This window comes from Psammomys obesus, unplaced genomic scaffold, assembly GCF_907164565.1.
Source record: "Psammomys obesus unplaced genomic scaffold, mPsaObe1.curated_primary_1811, whole genome shotgun sequence".
NCBI lineage: Eukaryota > Metazoa > Chordata > Mammalia > Rodentia > Muridae > Psammomys > Psammomys obesus.
Window position 1 is genome coordinate 26,009,665 of NW_026595981.1, and position 24,193 is coordinate 26,033,857.

At 55.3% G+C, this 24,193-nt stretch overlaps 2 protein-coding genes across 3 annotated transcripts in view; one reads left to right on the forward strand and one right to left on the reverse strand.

Annotated features, from left to right (window-relative positions):
* The first annotated feature begins 10,797 nt into the window (after window positions 1–10,797).
* Grn (granulin precursor) lies at window positions 10,798–16,849 on the forward strand. 2 transcript variants are annotated; one of them, XM_055619650.1, is made up of 13 exons: window positions 10,798–10,879; window positions 13,085–13,229; window positions 13,345–13,470; window positions 13,597–13,681; window positions 14,047–14,156; window positions 14,258–14,393; window positions 14,488–14,597; window positions 14,774–14,897; window positions 15,066–15,193; window positions 15,284–15,529; window positions 15,712–15,945; window positions 16,040–16,264; window positions 16,357–16,849. In XM_055619650.1, the coding sequence occupies exons 1-13, from the start codon at window positions 10,848–10,850 to the stop codon at window positions 16,492–16,494; spliced, it is 1,839 nt and encodes a 612-aa protein (XP_055475625.1). In that variant the 5' UTR covers window positions 10,798–10,847; the 3' UTR covers window positions 16,495–16,849. The 2 variants fall into 2 exon arrangements, with proteins under 2 accessions (XP_055475625.1, XP_055475624.1); XM_055619649.1 differs by having other exon boundaries at window positions 10,824–10,922.
* A 62-nt stretch (window positions 16,850–16,911) lies between these two features.
* Window positions 16,912–24,193, reverse strand: part of Fam171a2 (family with sequence similarity 171 member A2) — a 9,892-nt gene continuing 2,610 nt past the window's right edge. Inside the window, exons 2-8 of the mRNA XM_055619648.1 lie at window positions 23,012–23,239; window positions 22,684–22,776; window positions 19,922–20,080; window positions 19,659–19,838; window positions 19,446–19,562; window positions 19,214–19,340; window positions 16,912–18,870 (exon numbers count right to left, since the gene is read on the reverse strand). Of these exons, the coding sequence (XP_055475623.1) occupies window positions 17,418–18,870; window positions 19,214–19,340; window positions 19,446–19,562; window positions 19,659–19,838; window positions 19,922–20,080; window positions 22,684–22,776; window positions 23,012–23,239 (2,357 nt within the window). The 3' untranslated portion in view covers window positions 16,912–17,417. The remainder of the gene's footprint in view (window positions 18,871–19,213; window positions 19,341–19,445; window positions 19,563–19,658; window positions 19,839–19,921; window positions 20,081–22,683; window positions 22,777–23,011; window positions 23,240–24,193) is intronic.

Genomic DNA, 24,193 nt, shown 5'->3' on the forward strand with positions numbered 1-24,193 from the left:
ATCCTCGGTTGTTGCGTCGTCCTTATCGGCAAAGGCCGCGCGCGACATTTGTGTGTACAGGAGAATTAAAAGGCTGGTTGATTCAGGCTGGAGAGATGGCTCAGTGGTTAAGAGCAGTTATGTTCTTGCAGAAGACCGAGGCTTGGTTCCCAGCACCCACAAGGTGGCTAACAACTGTCTCCAGTTCCGGGGTATCTGACGCCCATCTCTGATCTCTGTGGGCACCAGACATGCAATTGCTTCACGAACACAGGCAGAACACACAGTTACATTTTTAAAAAAAGGTTTTTAACTCAGCCGGATGAAGTGGTGCACACCTACAATCTTAGCATTCAAGAGGCAGAGACAAGTGGATCTCTGAGTTCCAGGCCAACCTGGTCTACAAAGCAAGTCCAGGACAGTCAAGGCTACACAGAGAAACCCTGACTCAGAAAAAAAAAAACAAACCAAAACAAGTTTTTAACTCACTGATTCAACCAAGCCTTTAAAAATGGTACTAGGGTCTTTAAGTGACTTTGATGAGCCACTTGGTGGGACATTATCTTTGAAGCAGGAACTCTGGCAATGCAGAACAACAGGGAAACTAGATTTGTGAACTACAAAAAGAAACAAGGGGACAGAATGACAAGACACAGAAAGAGATTGGAATGGGCTACCTAAAGGCAGATGTAGCAAGATTCCTGTGGAACTGAAGTTACTTAAAAACAAAACAAAACAAAAACCTGACAATCTGGGCCTGGTGGCCCACACCTTTAACCCCAGCACTTGGGAGGTAGAGGCAGGTAGATCTCTCTGAGTACAAGGCCAGCCCGGTCTACAGAGAGCTCCAGGACAGCCACAATTACATAGAGTCTGCTGCAAAACAAAATGAGTCAACAGGAAGCCAAATGCTATAGTAGGAAGCTTCCGAAAGGCTTCAAAACCTAATCAGCAGTTTATAAAACCGTCCTTGGGCGTAGAAATTATTTTCTCCAGAGCATGAGGTACAGTACTCTGGGCAGGGGGTAGAGATTTTTAAACCAGGCTAGGGCCCTTTCAGCAGTCCGGTATGGCTAAAGGAAAGGCAAGGGCTACTGTGCTGGCCAGAAGCCTGTCTGAACAAGGGAACTGGCTCCAGAAGCAAGCCTGACAGGTTACAGTGCAGACCTTGGGCCTGAGCCAGACTAATTGGGCAAGCTGTCCCTGCTGACATGACCAGAGTAGCCCTGAAGCAACAACAGTACCCCAGGACGAGGAGGCAAGACGCTCAAAGGAAACGTCCACGGATTCCTGGGAATCTCCCGTCCATGCCACTGTTGTAAACAGGGTTTTGTTTTGATCCCAGGTGTAGGATCGGGGCCTGATTCAGATTGTCCTCAGCAGCAAACCATTTGCCCCGGTGCAGGCTCTGAGAAGGGGCCCTTTGCCAGCTGCAGATAGTTTAAATCTGAGGACTCTGGAGAGGGAGTAAATACCAGGGCCTGAGAAAGAAAGGGGGCTCTGAGAAAGAGGGTGGCTGCTGGTGCTTCCTCCCTGCTGCTCCCGATTGCGGTTGATGCAGTTTGGCTAGAAGAAGTTAGAGCTATCCTAAAGTGAAGATTGACTTTCCCTAAGGAACCTGACAACCCTAACCAGCAGGAAGCAGCTAAAGAGAACTCCTTCCCTTCTCCCCACTAACCTTCTTTCTCTCCTACCCGGTATTGGGGTGTTGGAAGGGATTGGGGTGGAGAAGGGAGGAAGAGGCATTAAGAAACCAAAATAAAATAGATTTAAAAAGTCAAGAAATCGGTCCACTGTCCAGGTCGCCCTCACTTCCAGGGCTCACGCTGGCCACCAGCTGCCCTTGACCAGAGTGGGCCTCCAAAGCCTAGAGTCCACAGCAATTCAGGGACGTGGGAGCCCAGACCCCTCAGTGAATGTAGGAGAGTGTTCCACACACCCACAGGACTCATGATGTAGGCGGGGACTTCCATCAACACCCATGTCACTGATCTGGTAGTGGCCACAGAGTCCCGGTGTCCTTAGATGTGACGCTGGGGCAGCACCAAGAGGGACTGAGTCCCTGGGCTTTGGTCAGAGTTTGGGCTCGCCCCGCCCAACTTTAGTGGAATTAGAGTTGATATCACTGTTTGTAGCATTTAATCAGAAAAATCTGTCCATTTGCTTATGAAAAATAAGTGCCGTTTGCTTATGAAAATTCTTGCTGGGCTGGAGAGGTGGCTCAGAGGTTAAGAGCACTGGCTGCTCTTCCAGAAGTCCTGAGTTCAAATCCCAGCAACTACACGGTGGCTCACAACCATCTATAATGAGATCTGGTGCCCTCTTCTGGTGCACAGGCACACAGGTAGGCAGAACACTGCATACAGAGTAAGTAAAATTAAAAAGAAAATTCTTGCAACCAAAGATGTGATGGAGAAAGAGGCTGATTGAGAAATTACTGCTTGGGTTCCTTTACATGTTCAGGCCTCTTGAGCACCTGAGAATTAGACAGCACCCTGAAAGCATTCAGGATCCGACAGAGAAGTCCAAGTCACCGAACTGGTTAAGGACAGACCAGGGATGGGCTCATCTGGTGGGAGAGAGGTCAGCTCACCTCCAGGCTTTAGAGAAAGGGTTGAGCCTTTTCCTTTGACCCTGGCCTGCTGGAATGGAAGAATAAGGGCGAAGCTTTGGGTGCCCCTGGAGTTCCAGCCAGGGGTTCACGCACCCCAGCAAGCCGTCCACCACCTAGGCTTGGTGGGTGCATTCATGGGTAAAAAACAAACATGACTGCCGCTCTCGCTGTCCAGGGTGACAGCTTATGCTGGGACAGGAATATTGGTCTCCTGACTTCGTTTAGTGCCCATAATCCCACAGCCCCTTGTGGCAGCCCTTAGCCTGGCTGCTAAGCTGCTCTCCGCCTCGCTCAGCCCAGTTCTGACAACCCTTTCTTCCTAAACAGGATCTATCTGTCTGTATTGCAGGACTTAAGATCAGAGGTCTTGGGAAGGACACAGCCTCTCCGTCGGCTTGCTTTGTCTGTTAGTCCTGCGGGGAGCTGGGTCAGGTTGGGCTTGGATCTGTCATGTCCTCCCCTCCCCCAAAAGAGGTTCCTGTGTGGAAGGCTCGGTCCTTGGTTGGTGGCATTGTTGAGAATGCTCACTTCCTTAAGAGTTAATCCACACGCAAGGGCAGCATTGGTACACGCCGCTAATCCCAGCATTTTAGGAGGCAAGCAGGTGGATCTCTGAGTTCGAGGCCAGCCTGGTCTACACAGCGAGTTCCAGGACAGCCAGGGCTACACAGACAAATGGGATCATAGCTGAAAGAAGGATTAGCAGGTAGGGTCTTATCTTATCTCCACTCACCCCGTTCCCACACCCTCTGTCTGTCCTAATGAACAGCTCCACCATGCAAAGGCCCTCGCCAAGGCTTGAGCCAGCCAGAGCACATTTTTCCTCTCTTCAGCTTTTATTTATCTCGCATGTATGTACTGTGTGTATACATGAAAGCACGCAAGCACAACGGTGTGCGTGTGGAGGTCATAAAAAAACAAAAACGTTGACCATTTAGCCATCTCACCAGCCCAACTTTGTTTTTGTTGGTTTGAAACTCACCCAAGTATTTTTTCACAGAGACTACTCACCTGGGAGGCTTCTGGAGATGGAGGCGAATCTCGGTCCCACCTCCCCCCGCCCCCCTTAATTTTGTGGCCATGGATTTTTTTTTTTTACATGTATGCCTATACTCGCTGTGTCCGACGCCTATGGGAGCCGGAGAGGGCATCAGATTCTGTGGAACCGGAGCTACAAACAGTTATGAGCTGCCATGTGGGACCTGGGAACGGAAGTCTGGAGTAGCCCGAGTTCTAAGCTGTTCAGCCTCCTAGTCCCTGTTCGAGACTGAATTTCTCTGTTTGGCTGTTCTGGACTCGCTCTGTAGACCAGGCAGGTCCCAAACTCAGAGATCCGCCTGCCTCTGTCTCCCGAGCGCTGACTTTAAAGGCATGCACCACCACGCTTGGGCTGTCCTACTCGAGTTTTTGGACTAATGCACGCTGGCTGCTTCCGAGCATGCGCGTTTGGAACAGCCTCGCCTGGTTCTGCTCACGTTTGATCTTCGTGCGTCCCAGGAGTTCACATTATATCTTAAGAGACAGGGGTTGAAACAAGGTCTTGCTTTGTTGGCTTTGCAGTCCAGGCTGGCGCTGAACTTGAAGCGATTCTCCTGTCTCAGCCTTCTGAGTGCTGCGATTAGAGGCACACCTGGCTAGCACTGCTTTTTAAATCAGAGAAGCTGAAAGCCGAGAGAGGAATCCGGGCTTGGAAGTCATGACAGGCTACATCATCTTCAGGGTCCAGAACCACTGAAAATGCAGGGTCCCTTTGTTTGAAAAGTATTAAAAGAAAAAAAAAAAAAAAGAAAGAAAGAAAGAAAGAAACCTTCATGGACAGGGGTGTAGTTACGGATAGAGTGTTTGTACAGTACTCGAAGAAGGCCATGGCTTCCATCCCCAGAGGGGAAAAGAAGCCTATAGGAGCCCAGTGAGGGTAATGCAGGCATTTGATCCCAGCACCAGGGAGGCAGAGGCAAGTAGGTCTCTGTGCATTTGATGGGAGCCTGGTCTCCACAGTGAGCTCCAGGACACAGGGCTGCATAGTAAGACTCTGACTCAAAAAGAAAAAAAAAAGACGCCTGTAGATGAGAATCAACCAAGCCCACGGCTCTGGTCATTTCCCGTGAAGGTGGCCCTGCTTCAACCCAGAGCTTGTATGGACACTGTATATCTCCTGAACCCACCAAGCCTTGCCCTGAGTCTCGGTGAGCCTTAGTTTCCTCCTCTGTGATGTGAGGGGAGCCCTGGGGCCCAGTCTTCCTTTCAAGATGACTTTCTGGAAACATCTTTCAGAATCCTGGTTTTCTTGCCCACCCCCCCACCATGGAAGATGGCTGACTACCTGACTCAGTCCACACAGGGGGTGCCTTGGGCTGTGACCTATTCTACCCCATGTGTCCTGGGGCCAGGGCTGGAAGGCAGCTGTTTGGGCGTCCCATGAAGAGGACAGGCGCCTGGGGAACCAAGGCAAGAACTGATCATGACTGTGTGACTCACTCAGACAAGAGAGGCAGAGCCGTGGGTGAGAGGCTGCTTCTGTGTTTTCTCCAGCCTTAGCCTTTCTCGATTAAGCAGGTACAGCAAGTAAAAACACAAAAACCAAGCCAGGTGTGGCAGAGCACGCCTTTAATCCCAATACTCAGGGAAGCAGAGGCAGGAGGATCTCTGTGAGTTCAAGGGCAGCCTAGTTTACAAAGCAAGTTCAGGAGAGCCAGGGCTACACAGAGAAACTGTGCTTCAAAAAACCAAAAACTCCCCTTCTCCTCAAAAACAAAACAAACCACATACACACAAAACCACCAACCTGTGAAACTTCAGTTTCAGATACACAATGAATAATTTTCAAGTGTGCCTCAAGTGCTACGTGGAACATGATGTTGCTATTATTGCTTTGATTTTATTTTTGTGCATTTGACATAATTACACTAAAGGAAATTTACCTGTAGAGTTGGGTGTGGCAGCACATAGCTTTCATCCTAGCACTCAGAAGGTAGAGGCAGGTAGAGGCCTTTGAGTCTGAGGCCAGCCTGGTCTCCATAGTGAGTTCCAGGCCAGCTACGTTTTACATACATAGTGAGACCCTGTCTCAAAAAGCAAAGAGATGAATACAAAATCCAACTTAACTGGGCACTCTATATTTCATATGGCATGTCAACATCCTGGGGGTTGGGGGAGCTTCCACTCTGGTATAGTCATGGTCCTTATATTGGGACGAAGCCTCACGGCCCTTACCTGACCAAGCAGCTCTGAAGGCTGTCCTGGGCTGGCCTACAGGAGGCAGAGAGGAGGGGGTGTCACTTTACTGGGGACACCTACGCTTCCTTCCATCATCCAAAGCAGGATTATCCTGGAAGTGGTGCGGCCTCACTCCAGCATAGGTCTGGCCTCCGGGCATCCAGCTGGAAATGGTCAGGATGTGTTAAAAATGATTCTGACCAGGCAAGTTGGGGGGGGGGGGAGAGAAGCCACAAAAGGAAAAGCTGATCAATAGATTTCAGATGACGTAATGCCACAGAAACACAAGTGACAGGCTGGAAGGCAACGTCTGCAAATTCTGTAATACCCAGAATATAGAAGCAGATTGTCCACTAGAAGAGAAAATGCGAGAGAACACACAGCAAAGGGTGACGTGGTGGTTAACTGTGTGTGTCCCTCGATGTGCGTCTTGAAGGACATTAAATTTAGGTCAGCGGTTTCATCATGAGAGTGGGGCCTCCCCTACTCCGTGGAAGGCCGGAATCATTCAAAAAGAGGGGCCTGAATTTTCCCTCTACCATTAGCTTTCCCTGGTCTTGAGCCGCACAGCCCACTCATTTAAGATGGGGGCTGGAGATGTGACTCAGAACAGTTGTCCAACATCCCCCGGCACTATTACATTTCTTTTTTTAAAGTTCAAAGGCCAGAGAGATGGCTCAGAGGGTTAAGAGCTTGCTGAGTGAGTGCACACCAGAGGCAGGGAGGGAGGGAGAGGAGACAGGTGTATACCAGGGTCCTCCTGGCAAGCCAGTCTGGCCAAAATGGCTGTCTACTGGTTCTCTGGGTGACTGATGATTTATCAAAGGATTAGGGAAAGTTGAGCAGGTGGCCACATCCCTTTAATCCCAGCACATGTGAAGCAGAGGCAGGTGGATCTCTGTGAATTTGAGGCAAGGCTGGTCTACAGAAGGGAAGACAAAAGCCAACACAGTCAGACCTGTTTGAAAAAAAAAAAAAAAAGCTGGTGAGGACGAAGAAGATTGAAATCCTCCTATGTTTGTTGCTGGTGGGAATACAAAATGGCACAGCCGCATCTGAGAAACATTCAAGGGGTTCAACCCAGAATTACTATGTGACCTCAATGTTATGGAAGAGGACTGCAAACAGGACACACACACAAATACTCACAGCCGTGCTGTTCAAAAGAGCCAACACAACCCTCATGTCCATCAGTTAACGACTGAGGCCTAGGAGGGACCAGCTGCTGTGACGAACAGCAATCGCCAACCCTTGTGTGTCCCCTGGAAAGGGAAGCCGTCCTCACAGAGGATGTGAGGAGCCGACAGTCACAAGGGGCTGCTCTCAGGCTGCTCACTGACACGTTGAGGAAGCACCTGGATGAGGTTCTGCTGTGGCACAAGGGGTGGCTTCACAGGAACTGAGCTTCCTGGGACCCGTACATGAGTTCTCTAGCACCAAGTTAAATGCATCACGTTTTAAAGCACTCTCTTCATATGTTATGTGACACTTGAGACTTGAACAAATGGCTGTTCACTCCTGACAGGACACTGATGTGGGACCAGAAACATCCCATTTTGGCTTAGTGAACACCCGAGTTTAATGGGGTTACTTACAAGAGTGGAGATGACTCAAAGACAGATGTATCGCCAGAAAGGCTACCCCAGCATTAGAGACACCTCAGAAAAGCTGTATCTCTAGAGCTCCCTGGTGACGTGATCTTGGGAAGGAACCCTGTGAATCTTGTGACTTTTAGGAGTTTCCCGGGCCTTTACTGTAAGTTGACTTTTCTCCCTGGGCATCAGTCTGTGTTTATTTACTTCTCAAGTCTTATGAGCTTTCTCTCCCTGATGTTTCAGTTCAGGGGAAATAGCTACACAACACTCCCATAATTCTGCACTTTAGCAATATTTCTAGTCCATTCTACGTTATTTATTAAAAAATGGGTTTTTAGTAACCCCAGAATATAATTTTCCATTTTCCACAAGCACTTACAAAACCAGTGTAAGTTCTAGGGCTAGAGAGACAGGCAGCTCAGCTGTTAGGAGCACTCATTGCTCTTGCAGAGGATGGAGTTTGGTTTGCAGCACTCACATCAGGCTGAAACTCCAGTTCCAGGGATCCAGTGCCCTCTGGCCTCCAAAGGCTCCTGCACACACATGGTGCATATAAGTTCATGCAGGCATACAGGCATACAGGCAGACAGACAGACAGACATATAAGGTTTTTAAAAATATTTTTACAAAGGTTACAAAAACAATGTAAGTTCTAAAATATTCTCTGAAAAGAGGGCAAGCTGGATACATTGGCTGGAATCTCAAGTCCCAGCACCTAAGTCGAGGCACCAGGATCAAGGTCAGTAAGTTCAAGGCCAGCCTGAACTGGCCTTGAACTTGAGCTGGCCTTGAACTTAGGGAGTTTGAGGCCAGACAGACTCTGTCTCAATAAAAGGTGTGGGGGGTGAATGGCTGGGTGAGGCAGAGCCTGTTGGTCCATGTTTATAATCCCAGCTACTCTGGAGATGAAGCAGGAAGAGTCCAAATCCAAGGCCTATCTGGGCTACACCGTGAGCTCAAGGCTAGCCTGGGAAGGTTAGGGAGACTCCATCTTAAAACAAAAGGTAAAAACAATTTAAAAGGCTGATCTCCTACGGCAAAGTGGGAGGCTGACTGAAAAAATCATTTGGAAGCTTAAGGGCCAGGTAGCATGAAGCACACAGCACAGAGGCAAAAGCAATGAGAGACCCTGCCTTAAAAACAAGATAGATGAGCCGGGTGTGGTGGTGTACGTCTTTAATCCCAGCACTCAGGGAGTCAGAGGGAGGCCGATCTCTGTGAGTTGGAGGCCAGGCTGGCCTACAAAGACAGTCCAGGATGGCCAAGGCTACAGAAAGAGAAAAATCTATCTTGAAAAACAAAGCTGGGTGTGGTCTGCCTGCGATCCCAGAATTCTGAGAGGCAGAGGCAGGTGGATTTCTATGAGTTGAGGCCAGCCTGGTCTACAAAGTGAATCCAGGACAGCCAGGGCTACACAGAGAAACCCTGCCTCGAAAAACCACAACAGAAAGGGTAGAAAAAGAATGAAAACATAAGCAAAACAAGCTGGATAGAGAGATTGCCTGGCAAAAAATTGTCCTCTGACATATGTGAGCCTCTTCCTCTTTCTCTCTCCCTTCCTCCTTCAGATCGAAACCAGAACCTCTCATGGCAGGCAAGAGTATGACCATTAATCTATAGATCTGTTTTGTGTATCTTTGTTTATTTCGGGTGGGCACAAGTACACAAGTCTGTGGGCACACTCATGCTATGGGCAGAAGTTAGAGGACGGTTTCTGGGAGCCATTAATAGTCTTTTTCACCATGTGAGTCACAGGGATCCGGCTCAGGCTGCCAGGTTCGGCAGTAACTGAGAGGGGCTTGCTAGCCCCTCTTCCTCCCCACACCCCAATTCTTTCTTTCTTCTGTTGGCAGCTCTGTTGGTAGCATGCACAGGGCCTGAGGTTTAATCCCAGCACCACAGAAACCAAGCATCGTGACTTGATCTTCTAATCCCAGGAGCTGGGAGGTGGGGGCGGAAAATGAGAAGTTTGGGGCCATCCTCAGCTAAGTACCAAGTCAGAACCCTGACTCAGAGAGAGAGGAGAGGAGAGCGAGCGAGCTGTTTCTGGATTCCAACCCCTGGCGGTTAAGCAAACCCCCTACCTCATCCTCCCCAGCATGGCTCTGTCTCAGTGGAAGCACAAACTACAGTCTGTTTTGGGGGATACCTTCACTAATGCCATGGAGCACTAACTCTGTGTGAATGCCGCCAGGCTGCAGAACTGAGCTAATCCAAATCAGTCCCGCTCATTTTCTGGGGCTCCTGTCGCTTCCAGGGTTAAGAAGCCCACCACCACGGAATTCCACAACTCAGCCACTCCTTTCTATGCAAGACGCCCACCTGTCCTGCTCTTAGATGGCTGTCCCCATGGCCCTGGCCGGCCTCCCAGATAAGCTCTCTGCTCCTCCTACGGGACCTAGCTTAACACTCTGAAAGCAAACACAGCTTTTCCTCTGAGGCCCGGCCTTGGGCTTTCCTAGAACCTGTCCTTCTCTTGGCCCATCTTCAACCACCCATTTCTGTCTGGCCCAGGCCCTTTGGCACTCAGCAGTCTGGCTCTTGTTTCTGGCTAATCTGTTCTACTGCTAAAATTTCTCTATTCACCCACCGTGACAGTTCCTCGAAGGTGGGAACAGCTGACACAACGGAAGCCCCTTCCACGCCACACTCTCAGCTCACGCCCAATGCCCTTACCTTGAGCGTGGCTTTCTGCCCTTGCTGGAGGCTGTACTGCCCATCCCGCTTCAAGTAACTCTGTCCCGCCTCAAAAGCCTCCTAAAATTCGTCCAGATTCAGCTCAACGCAGAGCTATCAAGCTGGACTTCAACCTCTTCTCCCCTTACCCCGAGCCAATCTCGTCGTGCCTCCTCCCGTAACATCTACAGTGCTTGGCCTCGCCCTTGAACCTTCACTAGATCTGGTCTAAGCCGCTCTCCCCTCTCAAAGCTGGGAACTGTTTCTCTTCACCCTCACAGCCACCTTTCCACTTGTTTCCAGTCCTAGCTGCCTAGCGGGAGAAAACAGAGAATGCAGACAGGTCGCGATCCAGAAGAGGATGCTCTCCGGTAAACGACCTTGAACGCGCGCCCTCGGGGCAGCTCTCTTTAACTGCCGGCGGCCTCAGGCACGTGGTGCCCCATCTCTAGAACACCCTGCCAGGCGCCGCCAGGGCCCGGGGGGAAAAAGCAACCGAACCAGCAAGGCGCTGCCTTGGGGGAGGCGGGCTATGGTGTCATATGATTCTCTAATCACATGATCCCTAGAAATGGGGTGTGGGGAGAGAGAGGAAAGGGAGGAGGGTTGTGATTTGAGTAGAAAAGAAACACAGCATTCCAGGAGAGTCCCGCCTCTACGCAGACAAGTAACCAATGGAAGCCCTGGATCTCCGACCCGTGGCTAATGGAAACTGAGGTGGGCGGGCCACTGCGCGGCCAAGCCCAAGTCCAGGAGCTGACGGCCAGATGCTTCCCCGGGAGAGCGGACCCCGACGCAGGTAGAGGACCCGTGGCAGACGTCTCCCTGACTGCTGTCCAAAGGTCTGGCCAGGGGGTGTGCTGTGCAATTGGGGGTCCTGTGGAGTCTCAGTTTAGAGACAAGAGACCTGCCTCTTGAAACTCCCCGGGGTTTCTGATGCACTAACGAGGTTGTTGGGTTGTTTTGTTTTTTTTTGGGGGGGGTGTCTTTTGTTTTGGGAGGGGTGGGAGCAGTTGTTCCTGAGGACCCTAATGGGAGGCCCCTCTTGCCCAGTGTGTCGGAAGGCTGCAGGCCTTTCTCCGGAGCAGGAACCTCCCCACTCTTGGGCCAGCTTCTCTCTGTGCCTCCCACCTGTCTCCGGTTCCCGGCGCTCTTCTCTCTTTCTGGTGCTGCGAGGGGCTCTCCGCAGCGGCTTGCAGCGTGTGGGAGACCCCCCGCCATCGTTCCCGGGGCTCCGATGGGTTGAGAGAAGACCTGGGCGTGATGGCCGAATCCCTGAGTTGTGACAGCCTTACTTCCTTTCTTGAGGGCTAGAGCTAACTTCCGCCTCTCCCCGCCACTTTTCTCTGCTCCTTCTCATCTGGATTGGCTCACCTTTTGGGAAATCCATCTCCCCTTGACACTCAGAGTTGGGGGTGCCACCTAGTGGAAGATTTCCGAGCTAGGGCCCTCAGAGGCTCCTGTCCTCCCTGGCTGTGTCAACAGGGTGCCGTGTAGAGGTGGCCGGTGGCTCGCCACTCCTAAGCCCTAATGATTGGTACTGGGTCTCTCCTACCCAGTCCTAATCTGGCTCGGAGATGGCCTCCGGGATGCAGTTTGATTTAGGGGAAAGGGCATTTCCTTCCTGGAGAAAGAAAGGGTAGGGGGGAGACATCCTTCTTTTTAGCCCGGGCTGGCCTCAGATTCACCCTGCAGCCCAAGTTGGCTGGAACTTACAGTCCTCCTACCTCAGCCTCCCAAATGCTGGGATCAAAGGCATGCCTGCCGTGCGTGGGCGGGATTTCCTGCCTTCCGTTGGCCATTGGCGTTCACACAGAGATTGATGAGTCGAGACCAGGGGAGCAAACCCTGAGGCCCTCAGCAATCAGTCCAGGCGGCACTTCCAGGATTAAAAGCAGATTCTATGCAGCCCCCCTACCCACCTGTTTCTACCCTGCATGGGTCACCCGGCCGGGAATGCTCTCCGCCACCCCTCTGTTTGGACCTCTGGCAGTGTCCAGGGACACCAGTTGGGGACCAACCCAGGTCCAATATCCTGGATCTGTTTTCCCTGACCTGATACTTGGGCGTGAATTTGGAAAGTGAAAGTAATATTATAACTACCAATTTGCATAGGCGTTGCAGAGAAATAAAGTAGGGGGAGAGGAAGTGGCTCCCTAGAGGGTATTTGAACATTGCTGGGTTTGCTGCCTCAGATAAAGTAGTTATTCTGGGTTGCCGGGTAGGCCAGCTGAGCTGGGAAAAAAAGGCTAATTAGGGAAGTGAGAGGTTCAGTTCCTCCCACTGAGGCCTATGGGCAGCGAAGCAGTCTAGGGACGAGGTCTTCCCACTGGCCGCTGAGTTTCGATTTCTGAGAAGGGAGAGACGGGCGGTATGTTTGATGAGCCCGAGAGGGCTCAGGTGATGTTGGAGAGGGCTCATCATGAAGCTGGCTTTGAGGCTGCCCAGCCTCTGTTGTCCCCACCCCACCCCCGGGTGGGGAGGGGACAGTTGTGGGCGCGCAGTGGCTAGCCTGTGGGGAAGGCAGCCCAGTACTTCTGTTTTCACAACTTTCTCAACCCCTTGGGTTCCCATCTGATCACGTGGCTGATGACTGTTTCATCAGTCACCCAAGGCCCTGAAAAGGTTCGGGTGGGAGTTAAGCACTGGGCTGGCTGTCCTCCTGTGGCTCCTGAGGCCTCCTCTGCCTGCCAGTTAGTGTTGTCCCTGATGGCGCCAACTCTGCTCTCCTCCACTCACCCGGAGTCGCAGGTGTGAGGACTTAGAATTGATCGGCACTTACATACCCGACAGCGTTCACTCTCACAGTGTGTGCAAGCTGTCGGGATGTGAGGCGCGCACGGGTCAGACGCTGACTTAGGCGGCACATTGCCGTGCTTTCCTGTTCACTCGTTGAGGAGAAGGCACGCCATGCCGTGACCTGGGCATGGAGGAGTTCGGGGGCCTTAGAATAAGAGGCGGCCTGGGCTTAAGATGGCTGCCAAACTCTTTTTGGCATTTGCAGGCAGATCATGTGGATCCTGGCGAGCTGGCTGGCCTTAGTGGCAGGGCTGGTGGCTGGAACACAGTGTCCAGATGGTCAATTCTGCCCTGTCGCCTGCTGCCCGGACCCGGGAGGAGCCAACTACAGCTGCTGCAACTCAATTCTGGTGAGCGTCTCACGCCCCAGCTGGCAGCCCGGGTCTTCTGAAGGGCTGGCTACCTTGCTTTGGCCAGACGAGCTCTGGCACGGGTCCTTTGGTCTATGTCACCTTCTCTTTCCAGGAGATGTTGCTTAAGATACCGAGCCGTCGCCTGAGCAGCTCCTGCCAGAACCACGGCCACTGTGCTCCGGACTACTCTTGTGTCCTCACCATGTCTGGGACTTCCCGTTGCTGTGCCTTCCCTAACGTGAGGGCGCCATTGGCCTGGGGAAGGGGCTGCTTAAATTAAGATCTGCGCCCACCCCTTTCCTGATCACTCTTCTAGTCCCGGGCAAAAGGGTCCTGCTCACCCAGGCCTCTCCATGTCCCTTAGGGTGTATCTTGCAGTGACAGCCACCACTGCTGCCCCCAAGGCTTCCTCTGTAGTGCGGATGGGAAATCCTGCTCCCGAAGATCAGGTGTGGTGCTGCACGGGGGATGGGGGCGGGCGGGGAGCGACAGGCAGGTGGGCGTCCTTTGCTACCTGAGGTGCCCAGGAACCCAACTGCCCTGGTGGCCCTGGTTCCTGAACGGAGGGCCACCTCTGGGAGTAGAAGGGGACAGACAAGGGTACAGAACACCAGGCGTTGTGGGACATGGCGAGACCATGCGGGAGTGATTCAATGCCAGCCCCCTTTCACTGGGTGCCTTTGTCACCCTTCTGCAGTAGGGGCCAGCTTTCGGGAAGGGTGGCTTGGGGCACGCAGGTACCGTTAGACTTCCTGCTGCCTGGAGTGACCTTTGCTGACCAGATGTGTGCAATCCTGGATTCTCCCATCTGCAGATAACCTCGTGGGTGCTGTCCTTTGCCCCGGTAGCCAATTCGAATGCCCGGACTCCTCTACCTGCTGCATTATGGTTGATGGCTCCTGGGGCTGCTGTCCCATGCCGCAGGTACAGGCGTGGGGAAATGGTGGCAGCTAGAGGAGCCGGGGGCACAAAGCTGGGAGCTGGGGCTGACAGAGATGAATTTAGGGCCATCTCTCTCTCCTCAGGCCTCTTGCTGTAGTGACAGGGTGCATTGCTGTCCCCACGGGGCCTCCTGTGACCTGGTTCACACACGATGCATTTCACCCACGGGCACCCATCCCCTGTTAGTGAAGTTCCCCGCACGGAGGACCAACAGGGCAGGTGAGGAGGCGGGAAGCTACCCAGCCAGCTGCGTGGAACTCTTGGCAGGGGGAAGAAGTTCCCCTCCATCCCTCACACCCCGCCCCTCTTTCAGTGGCTTTGTCGTTGTCCGTGGTGTGCCCAGATGCACAGACCCAGTGCCCTGATGATTCTACCTGCTGTGAGCTGCCCTCGGGGAAGTACGGTTGCTGTCCGATGCCCAATGTGAGTGAGGGGCTGGAGCTAGCTGGGCCCACATATCCTTACATGGGTCCTCCCGTGGGCTGGTCGCTGGGAGCCTCAAGGCGCATGCTGCCCCCTAGTGGGGAATCGGAGCAATGTCCGTCATCAGCCTGGCTTGCTCCCCATGCTCACCAGCGACCACGCTTGTCCCAACCTAGGCCATCTGCTGCGCCGACCACCTGCACTGCTGCCCAGAGGACACTGTATGTGACCTGATTCAGAGTAAGTGCCTGTCCAAGGGCAACAGCACGGACCTCCTGACCAAGCTGCCCGGATACCCAGGTACAGGGACCGGCTGGCTCCGGAAAAAGGGCCTCTGCTCAGTTCTGGTATGGGTTTCTGGTGGGCGGGTGGGTGGGTGTTGGTGGCTGCATGGAGGGACCTGTAGGTGTGGCCCCTCCACACTGGCCTGGCCAGTGGGTTGAGACATCTCCATGCTCCATTCTCCAGTGCCTCCGATGACTTCTGCCTACCTCACAGTGAGGGAGGTGAAGTGTGATGCGGAGGTGAGCTGCCCAGACGGATACACCTGCTGCCGCCTCAGCACCGGGGCCTGGGGTTGCTGTCCATTTGCCGAGGTACCTGCGAGCTGTGGACATACGGGCCCAAGCAGAGGGGGGGCAGCAGCTTGGCCCCAGTTCTTACTGGCCTCTCTCCGTCCACCTCAGGCTGTGTGTTGTAAGGATCATATCCACTGCTGCCCGGCAGGGTTTCTCTGTCACACAGAGACAGGGACCTGCGAAATGGGAGTCCTCCGGGTACCCTGGATGAAGAAGGTCACGCCCCCCCTCAGCCTGCCGGACCCTCGAGTTCTGAAGAGTGACGTCCCCTGTGATGACTTCACTAGCTGCCCTCCTGACAATACGTGCTGCAGGCGCAGCTCTGGGGGCTGGGGCTGTTGTCCTATCCCAGAGGTAGGTCCATGGGGAGGGACGAAACAGGGGGGGGGCAAGAGGCCCGTTGCCTCATTCTTTCGCACTCTGCCTAGCCTGGGGTGGCACCCAGGGCTGTGATTTGTCCCCAGCCGGAGGAGTTCTGGGGAGAGGCGGACTCCCGCAGTCCCTCTGTAGGAACGGTCTTCTCTGCCCACCCCTAGGCTGTCTGCTGCTCAGACCACCAACACTGCTGCCCCCAGGGTTTCACCTGTACCCCTGAGGGGTACTGTCAGAAGGGGGACACCATGGTGGCTGGCCTGGAGAGGCTGCCCGCCCGCCAGGCATCCCCGTTCCAAATTAGAGATATCGGTTGTGACCAGCACACCAGCTGCCCAGTAGGACAGACGTGCTGCCCAAGCCTGAGGGGAGGCTGGGCCTGCTGCCAGTTGCCCCACGTGAGTCCCCGCCCGCCCGCCCGCCCGCCGCCGCCCCGGGAGAAGGGAGCCGAGTACCCGGGACAGGCGCATGATGGCAGCCCGTCACCCGCAGGCCGTGTGCTGTGAGGATCGCCAGCATTGCTGCCCAGCTGGATACACCTGCAATGTGAAGGCGAGGACCTGCGAGAAGGACGTGCACCCCGGCCAGGCTTCCACACACCTGACCTCCGGCCCCAAGGCCGGGGATGTGCAGTGCGGGGCAGGGCACTTCTGTCACGACAACCAGACCTGCTGCAGAGATCGCCAAGGAGGCTGGGCCTGCTGTCCCTACCTCAAGGTCAGTGCTTATCCCCCACCCTGGGGCTGGGCGTGGCCGGCCATGGGCTGAGTTCGGCCTTGTCCAACACTCACTCTCCCTCGACCATCCAGGGCATCTGCTGTGCAGATGGGCGTCACTGCTGCCCCCTTGGCTTCCACTGTTCAGCCAAGGGAACCAAGTGTCTTCGGAAGAAGGCCCCTCGCTGGGACATGTTTTTGAGGGACCCAGCGCCAAGACCGCAGCTGTAAGGAAGGGCTACAGACTGAAGAACTCCACAGCCCTAGGGACCCTCCTGTTCAGAGGGTTATCCACCACTCAGGCCACCCTAGCACTTCTCTCCTTAGAGTTCCCCTGACCTACAACTTGCGAGTCGCCCCGCCACCGTAGGAGGTGGGGCCTCAAATGAAAGACCTTCTTTTGTGCGAAGAAGGCTGTGGCAAAAGGCCCCGTTTCAAACTGCCGTTTCTTCCGATTTCTGTGGACCTTGTGGCCAGGTGCTCTTCCCGACCCACAGGTATCATGTGAGCTTGCTTGTGTGTGTGTGTGTGTGCGCGCGTGCGCGAGTGTTTGTGTGTGCTCCAATAAAGTTTGTACACTTTCCGAGCAATGTCTGATTTGGTGCGCGGGCGACAACACACCCCATGGAAACACACACATGACAGGTATTAACCTCACCAGCTTTGTATTTTTTTGTCGTCCAGAGTCACCATCACATCACCCCCAGGACCGCCATAGCCACCAGCCCTGTGACATCCAAGCAGCACCCCTCCCCTCCCCACGGCTCCACAGAGCCTGCCCCTCCCTTCCCAGCCCTCACCCTAGCAGCTGAGGCCGGGTCGCCCCTCTGCTCTTCCCTCAATAGACCTTCCTATGTACAGGCACCGCTCACCCACCCCGGCCCTCCTCCCCAGCCCCTTCCACGGGGGGCGGGGGGACCGGACCCCTCCCACCTCCCCCTGCTCCGAGGCCGACCCTGGGTCCCTTCCCAAGACACTCGCCCTGCACAGACCACCGATGAGCTCAGCAGGCCCCTGAGCCCTTCTACTGGCTAAGGGCGCACGCGCGCACCACCACCGCAGCGCTCCCCGGGGCGCACGCGCGCTCCGGGAACCCGCACTGGGGGGGGGGGGGAGCGGCAGACCCCCACCCCACCCCCACCCCCGGGGCCTCGCTACTTGACGTTGAACACCATCAGCGGCCGCTCCTCTCGCCGCTGCCAAGGGCTCTTCTTGTCGCCGGCCTCGTCGCCCACCTCCGCCCCCAGCTCGTCTTCCGGGCTGGTGAGCGAGTCGCGCCGCAGCTCGCTGGCGCTGCTGCGGGAACTGTCCCCACGGCTGCGGCCCCGACCCCGGGGTACCGTGGCGGCCCGGCCCTCGGGCGCCACCACCTCGTCCAGCAGGGGCGTTAGCGAGTTGTCCTCGGGCGAGCAGAGGCCCGTGCGGCTCTCGCTGCTGCTGGGCTCCGTGTCCTCGCTGAGCGCCAGGCGCGGGGGCGCGGGCGGCGGCGGCGGCGCGGGCGGCGGCGCGCGCTCCCGCTCCTCCCTCGGGGGCCGGCGGCGCGCGGGCCGGGCCTCGTGCACGTCGACGCCCGAGTCCAGGCTGGCGTCCGTGCTGCGGCCCCCGCCGCCCGCCTGCAGGTCGATGTAGGAGTGGCGCACTTGCGAGTTGGAACGGCCGTCCAGGGACACGAACCAGGCGCGCGGGTGAGGCTTCACGCCCAGTTCCAGCAGCTTCTTCTCGGTCAGCGCCTGCAGCTCGCCGTTGAGCTGCGCCATGGTGGACTCGTTGAACAGCACCGGGATGGTGACCGAGCCGCTGACCGGGGCCGAGCGCCCGCCGCCCCAGCCCTCGCCGCCCCCGCCGTCGCCCCCCGCCCCCGCGTGGCCCTGCATCAGAGGGCGCTGGGGGTCGGGCTGAGGGAAGGGGCGTGCGGCGCCGGCGGCCGGGCCCTCCGGCGGGGTGGCCTCGTCGCCCACGCCCGCGGCCCCCGCCTCGCCGCCCAGGCGCACGTAGTGTGCGGGGATCACCAGGGTGGGCATGACGTTGCGGTACACGGTGTCCTTGAGGTGGTCGATGGAGCCGCAGAAGATGAGCTGGCCCGGCTGGCTCAGGGACGGCGGCCGCGCCAGCTGGTCCACGGACTGCGACAGCAGGAAGTCGGGGGTCTTGCTCTCGGCCGCCCCCTTGTGGCCCAAGTAGTGGTCGAAGGACGGCGGCGGCGAGGGAGGCTCGTGCAGGAAGGCCGCAGCCCCCGCTGGACCCCGCCGGTATTCGTCCAGGCTGGGCTCCAGCCCCGCGGGACCCTCGACGGAGCGGGCGCTCTTGAGCCCTCCACCACCCTCGCCGCTGCGGGCGCCGGGAGGCTCGGCGGCCGGTCGGCTGGCGGAGCGCGGTTTGGCACGGAAGAAGTCATCCCGGGAGGATGCTAGGTCGCGCGAGCTGGAGAAGGCCGAGTGGAGGGAGCCCGGGGGCGGGGCCTCGGGGTCTCCGGACGACGTCGGCTCCAGGGGTCCCCCGCAGATGAGATGGAGTTGAGACATCGACGTAGCCTGATCACGTTTGTTGTCCGAGGGGCCGGAGAGCTGCAGCTTGCGGTGCTGTTGTCTTGGCTTCAAGCAGCGTCTCCTGGAGAGGAGGGAAGAGACGGGACCTCGGGAATGTCGAAAGCAAGCAAAAGGATCTCTGTAACCCCCACAGATGCCAACACAGGGGATGAAGACGGCGGTGAGGTGACTAGAGGATGCAGGGAACGGTCAAGAGAGATGGGGGTGGGGGCGATAGATGACCACCTGGACGCTGTTTGTAGAAAGAAGATGTAGCTATCTGTCACCCCTTTCTGTAAAGCCACCAGTCTCTCGAGTCTTAGCTCTTGCATTGCCGTTCTTTCCTGAGGGTCAGAATTGTGCAGAGCACAGCAGCAGGGGTCCGGTGAGAGGAGGCTGGCGGGGCGGGCCCCAGAAGCACTCACCGGCAGTAATAGATGAGTAGACACAGCAGAATGAGCACCAGCAAGGCCAGGGCCGCCAGGATGGTCAACAGGAAGATTGTGTGGTAGGTGCCGATGTCCTGGATGCCTGAGGTGATGGTAACCAGCCCTGTGCCAGGCATGGGCTTAGGGCGCCCTCGCCCTTCACAAGGCCCGAGCTCTCCCGGCCCCCCTCCCACCGCCCGCCTCTCCTCCACTGCCCCACCAGTCTCACCAGATGTAGGGGAGGCCATGGCAGCTACCCAGTACCCCAGCTGTGGAGAGACGAAAGTCCAGTAGAGCTGTCGGCCTTCCTTCCTAATCACGCCAGTGCCATTTCGTACCCACAGCCCTGGGAGAGGCCGGAGGAGTTTGTCAAACTCAGTGTTCCGACAACCCAAGCCCCTCGTTCCCTCCCCAACACTTGCACCCTGCCGGTCACGCTTACCGCTCTTGGGGTCAAACCTCCAGGCTGGAATGCTGGTGCCCACAGCAAGGGCCCGAGGTTCTGAGGGCACAGGCAGGGACAGGTGGATGGGGCCCGAGAGTGGCACCTCTGTCCCATTGCCTGTTAGCAGGTGCACGCTCACAGCAGCCAAGGGTATCAGCTCCAGCCAGGAACCATTGCCTGGGGGAAGAGGACACTGATACCAAGGGCTAGGTCCCTGAGGAAGGAAACAGTCTCCCCTCTGTGTTCAGCACGTGGCCTACCTGAGCCGGAGGCCTCAGTGCCCAGGAAGGCAGGGAAGGCCCGCATTTCCTGCTGGGTGCTGGCAGGCGTGAGCGAGGCCCAGAGCTGGCTGTAGGTGGAGCTGACGGGCAGGCGGGCAGCTCTGCGCTGGAACTGCACCCAGGGCTGGGAGCGGGCACCTAGATGGAAGGCGGGCACTGTGGTAGCCTAACCCGGACCGAGGCAGAAAGTGTATATCCAAAAAAGAGAACCAGTGGATTAGGCTAATCGAAAAGGCCGATAGAGAACCGAGTAGCCACAGATTGTTGACTTAAAGGGATGCGGTCCTGGTGACCATGTGACCTTCCGAAAATTACTCTCTCTCTCTCTCTCTCTGAGGTTTTCTTATAAACCTATACAATGATGAGCGAATTGGGGCTGAAGGGGAGGAAGGCCCAGAGGTTTAGGAGGTTACGCTTATGCAGAGGCCCTGGGTTCTGTTGCCAGCACCTACATGGTAGCTCACAACCACCCATAACTCTAGTTCCAGGGGACCCAATACCCTCTTCTGCACACAGTACGCAGAGATACACTTAAGCACGCACACACACACACACACACACACACACACACATTGATGACAGCAGTCAGATTCTGAGCTAACAATGTCTTCTGAGTGGCAGGCACTAGTTTAGGCACTGGGACGTAGAACTAAGGGAAAAAACTCCCTGACTTCATGCTCACGGACTAGTGTTCTTTCTTCTTCTTCGTTTTTTTTTTTTTTTTTTTTGTTTCCTGGAGACAGGGCCTCACTCTGTAGCTCTGGTTGTCCCAGAACTCACAGAGACATGCCTGCCTCTGAGTGCTGGGCTTAAAGGCATGCCCCAAGCTGGATGTGCTGTTCTTTACAGTTTCTCTAGAACCTTCCGCTACCATGGAAAGAAGGGTCTGGTCTGTGTTATCCATTTAGTGCCCAATGCATGTGGCTAGGGAGCCTGGCCTGTTGGCACACGTGTGTAATGGCAGCACACAGAGAAGAGTCTATGTCAGGATCTGGAGTGTCAGGCCCGAACTTGGAACTGCAGACTTCTGAGATCTTGTCTCAAAAATCAAAGAAAAAAAGGAAAAGTGGCCAAAGACCTGAATTTAGCTTTTAAAAATAATTTTTCCTTTATTTTTATACGTAAGCGTGTTTTCTCACATGTGTGTCTGTGCACCACACATGTGTAGTAATCTTAGAGGTCAGAAGAGGGTGTCAGATTCCCCAGGACAAGTCAGTCTGCGAGGCGCCACACGGGTGCTGGGAATCTGATTGGACCCAAGTACTTGGAAAAGCAACAAATGCTCTTAAACACTGAACCATCTCTCCAGCCCCAAATCATTTCCATTTAGATAGACACACATTAGCTTACAGTGCTCTGTGGGGGGTGGGGGAGCTGAGGGAACAGACATATAAACAGAATTCCAATCCAGTGTGGTCATAGGTAACATTTATTAAACTTCAAAATATGCTGGATGCTGTCCTAAGCGGGCTATGTATAGCAACCCCCTTAATTAGCCTAACGGCCCCTGAGGTATCAACTCCATCTTGTAGATGCAGAAATGGAACCAGAACTTGAGCAACATACCAGGGCTACCATCCTGGAGCCTGGCCCTGTCACCCCACACCCGCACCCCTCCACACAAGTCTGTCCTGCTGTATTTTGAAATGTGGGGAGCCTGGCCCACCCTGTGGTGTCCTGCAGGGTAAGGGAGAAAATGGGAACTGCGTTCCTGGACATGCAGGAGAAAGGCCCAGAGGTCACAGGCCACAGTGGGGTGGAGGCTGCTGCGTCCTGGAGGGCACTGCCAGACCTCTGAAGAGCTCAGCCCCTCACACTGAAGCTGTGGAAGCCGTGAGAGGGCACTGAGCACTGGGGCACCAAAGATCCATTTGGCATTTCAGAGTCTGCTGTGGCATCAGCCAAATGAAGATGGCAGCCAATCAGTTTGCCACTAAGGACTCAGTCAGGACTTAAACCGGGGGAGGGGTCGTTCAGCTCCAAACCACACTGTGGCTCCATGGCTCGTTGCTACGCGTCAAACATCTTCATACTACACACCAGTCCAGAAAGAGCACTGGGCCCTCACTGCCCTACCGCCGCCTGCCAGCTCCACCCAACGCTCTCTCTAGCCGGATGCTTGCCCTCTACACCCAGTCCACGCAGCCTTCCGCTCCCTGACCCTCCCGGATTTGCAGAGGACCATGACCACAAGGCAGGCTATGGGTTTGTTCCTCCTCACCCCCGTGCCCCAGCACCAGCCCTCCACATGGCACAGAGCAGGTGCAGAGTACGAGCTGAGACTGAAGGCCTGTGTGCAGGGACCTCTGAGCGTTGTGCTCCAGGCCGCTGGATAGCTGTCCAGTTGCTACGAGAACCCCTCAGGGCCTCAGAACAGCCAGGCACCCGGTAGGTGCACAACAAATACATGTGGGTCCACTGAAGGTAAACAGGTCAGGGAGGTGGGGATCGGGGAGAATAGAAATCACAAACGCCCCCAAATAAACTGTAAGTATTTATTGAAGACCTGGTTTTTGTTTTGTTTTTTTTTTCCTCTTAGCACATTTGATGCATTTTTTTTTTTTTTACTTTAATTTGATGAAGTATTACCCTTCCACATCTTATACATGCATGAAGTATGGTTCAGAGAGGTTAAGTGGCTTGCCCAAGGACACCCAGCTACGGCGTGAAGAAGGAGAGGTTTCCGTATACAGGTCAAGGAAGCGGGAGGATTTAGGAAGGCAGGGCAGGGCGGCGCTTACCTGGAGAGCCTAGGAGGATGTGCACAAGGTCCTCATAGAGGATGAGGGTGGCAGGCCGCTCTGGGAGCAGGTAGAGGCTGACGGACGCGTAGACTGCAAGAAAGGGGGGGGGTCAGCTCTAGAAGCATTCCCTAGGTGCCCCTTCATTTGCGTTCCCGAGGCTTCATCTTCCCGCAGCCCCTTCGGTATGCCCCAGCCCGGGCAGCAGCTGCTGGGAAGCTGCCCCCTCCACCCCCAAGGACTATTTTGGGAAGGGGCTGATGGTGGGTCAGCTGCTGTCCTACCCCCGCCCCCACCCCCACCACTTTCCACCTGCCCCTGCACTCACGTGGCAGCTTGTCAACACGCCACGGCACGGAGTTGGTGAGGAATCCCGGGCGGGCGGCAGTGACCAACACCCAGGTGCCCAGGCGGTAACTGAGGGGCAGGGTGGCCACGCCCTCGGAGTCCGTGGTACCAGCAGCCAGCAGAGTACGGTTCCCAAACACGTCTACTGAGGCCCGGGCCAGGGGCACCAGCTCGCCGCTCACATAGACCTGAACCTTGATCAGGATCTCTGCGGGAAGACGGGGTGAGGAGAGTGAGGTTGGGAGAGAGAGGTTTGGGGGGCTGACTCCAGCGCGGGGCTGGGGATCAAATCCAGGCCCTCTGTCGGGCGGGCGGGCGGGTTGTGCTCTCTGCCAAAGCCAGCAGAGGGGGAGGGAGTGTTATCCCGTTTCACCAGCTCTAGCCCATGCACACCTTCACACTTCCAAACCCAGGCAATGTCTATGAGGGGTGATGTCATCCTTACAAATGACAGCATCCTCCCCGCCCCCCCCCATTCTTACCCGGTTCATGAAATAATACATGTCACAGGCCACGAAATGCTCTATTTGCTAAAAGCTGCCCTCGGCCCATTTTACAGATAAAAGAAGTGAGGCTTAGAAGGAGCTAAGTTATTACGCTACAGTTGAGTGAGAAATCTGAGCTCCAAACCTAATAGCCTAGAATATAATAAATCGGTAGCCAGTTGACCCCAGGAGATCGGTGTCTACGGAGAGGAGACAGGCCAAGAGCGAATGAGTCAGGGGAGAATGCGGTGGAGAGGGAGAGAAGGCAAAATCAAGTAACTTAGAGGAAGACTGGAAGCTAGGTCCGCATTTGAGTTCTTAGGAAAAAAAAAAAAAAAGAAAGAAAAATCAAGACCCTAAGAAACCTGTTCTCTTTCTCACTTGCCCTCTTTCTTTCCAGGATCCTTCCCAAAAGCTGTTTTCCTTCCAAGTTAGGGACCTGCCCCAGCTACTAAGCCCAAAAGGACTATCTTGATCCCTCCCCTCAGGTCTATGGCTGGTCAGCTACAGTCTATGGCTGTCAGTCACCATGACAACGCCCTCATTCCTCCCAGGAGATAGGACAAGGGAGATGGCGCCCTAATGAGGAAGGGCTACTTGGGAAGCAGACCCAGGCCCAAGGGGAAACTCTGTGTGTGTGTGTGTGTGTGTGTGTGTGTGTGTGTGTGTGTGTGTGT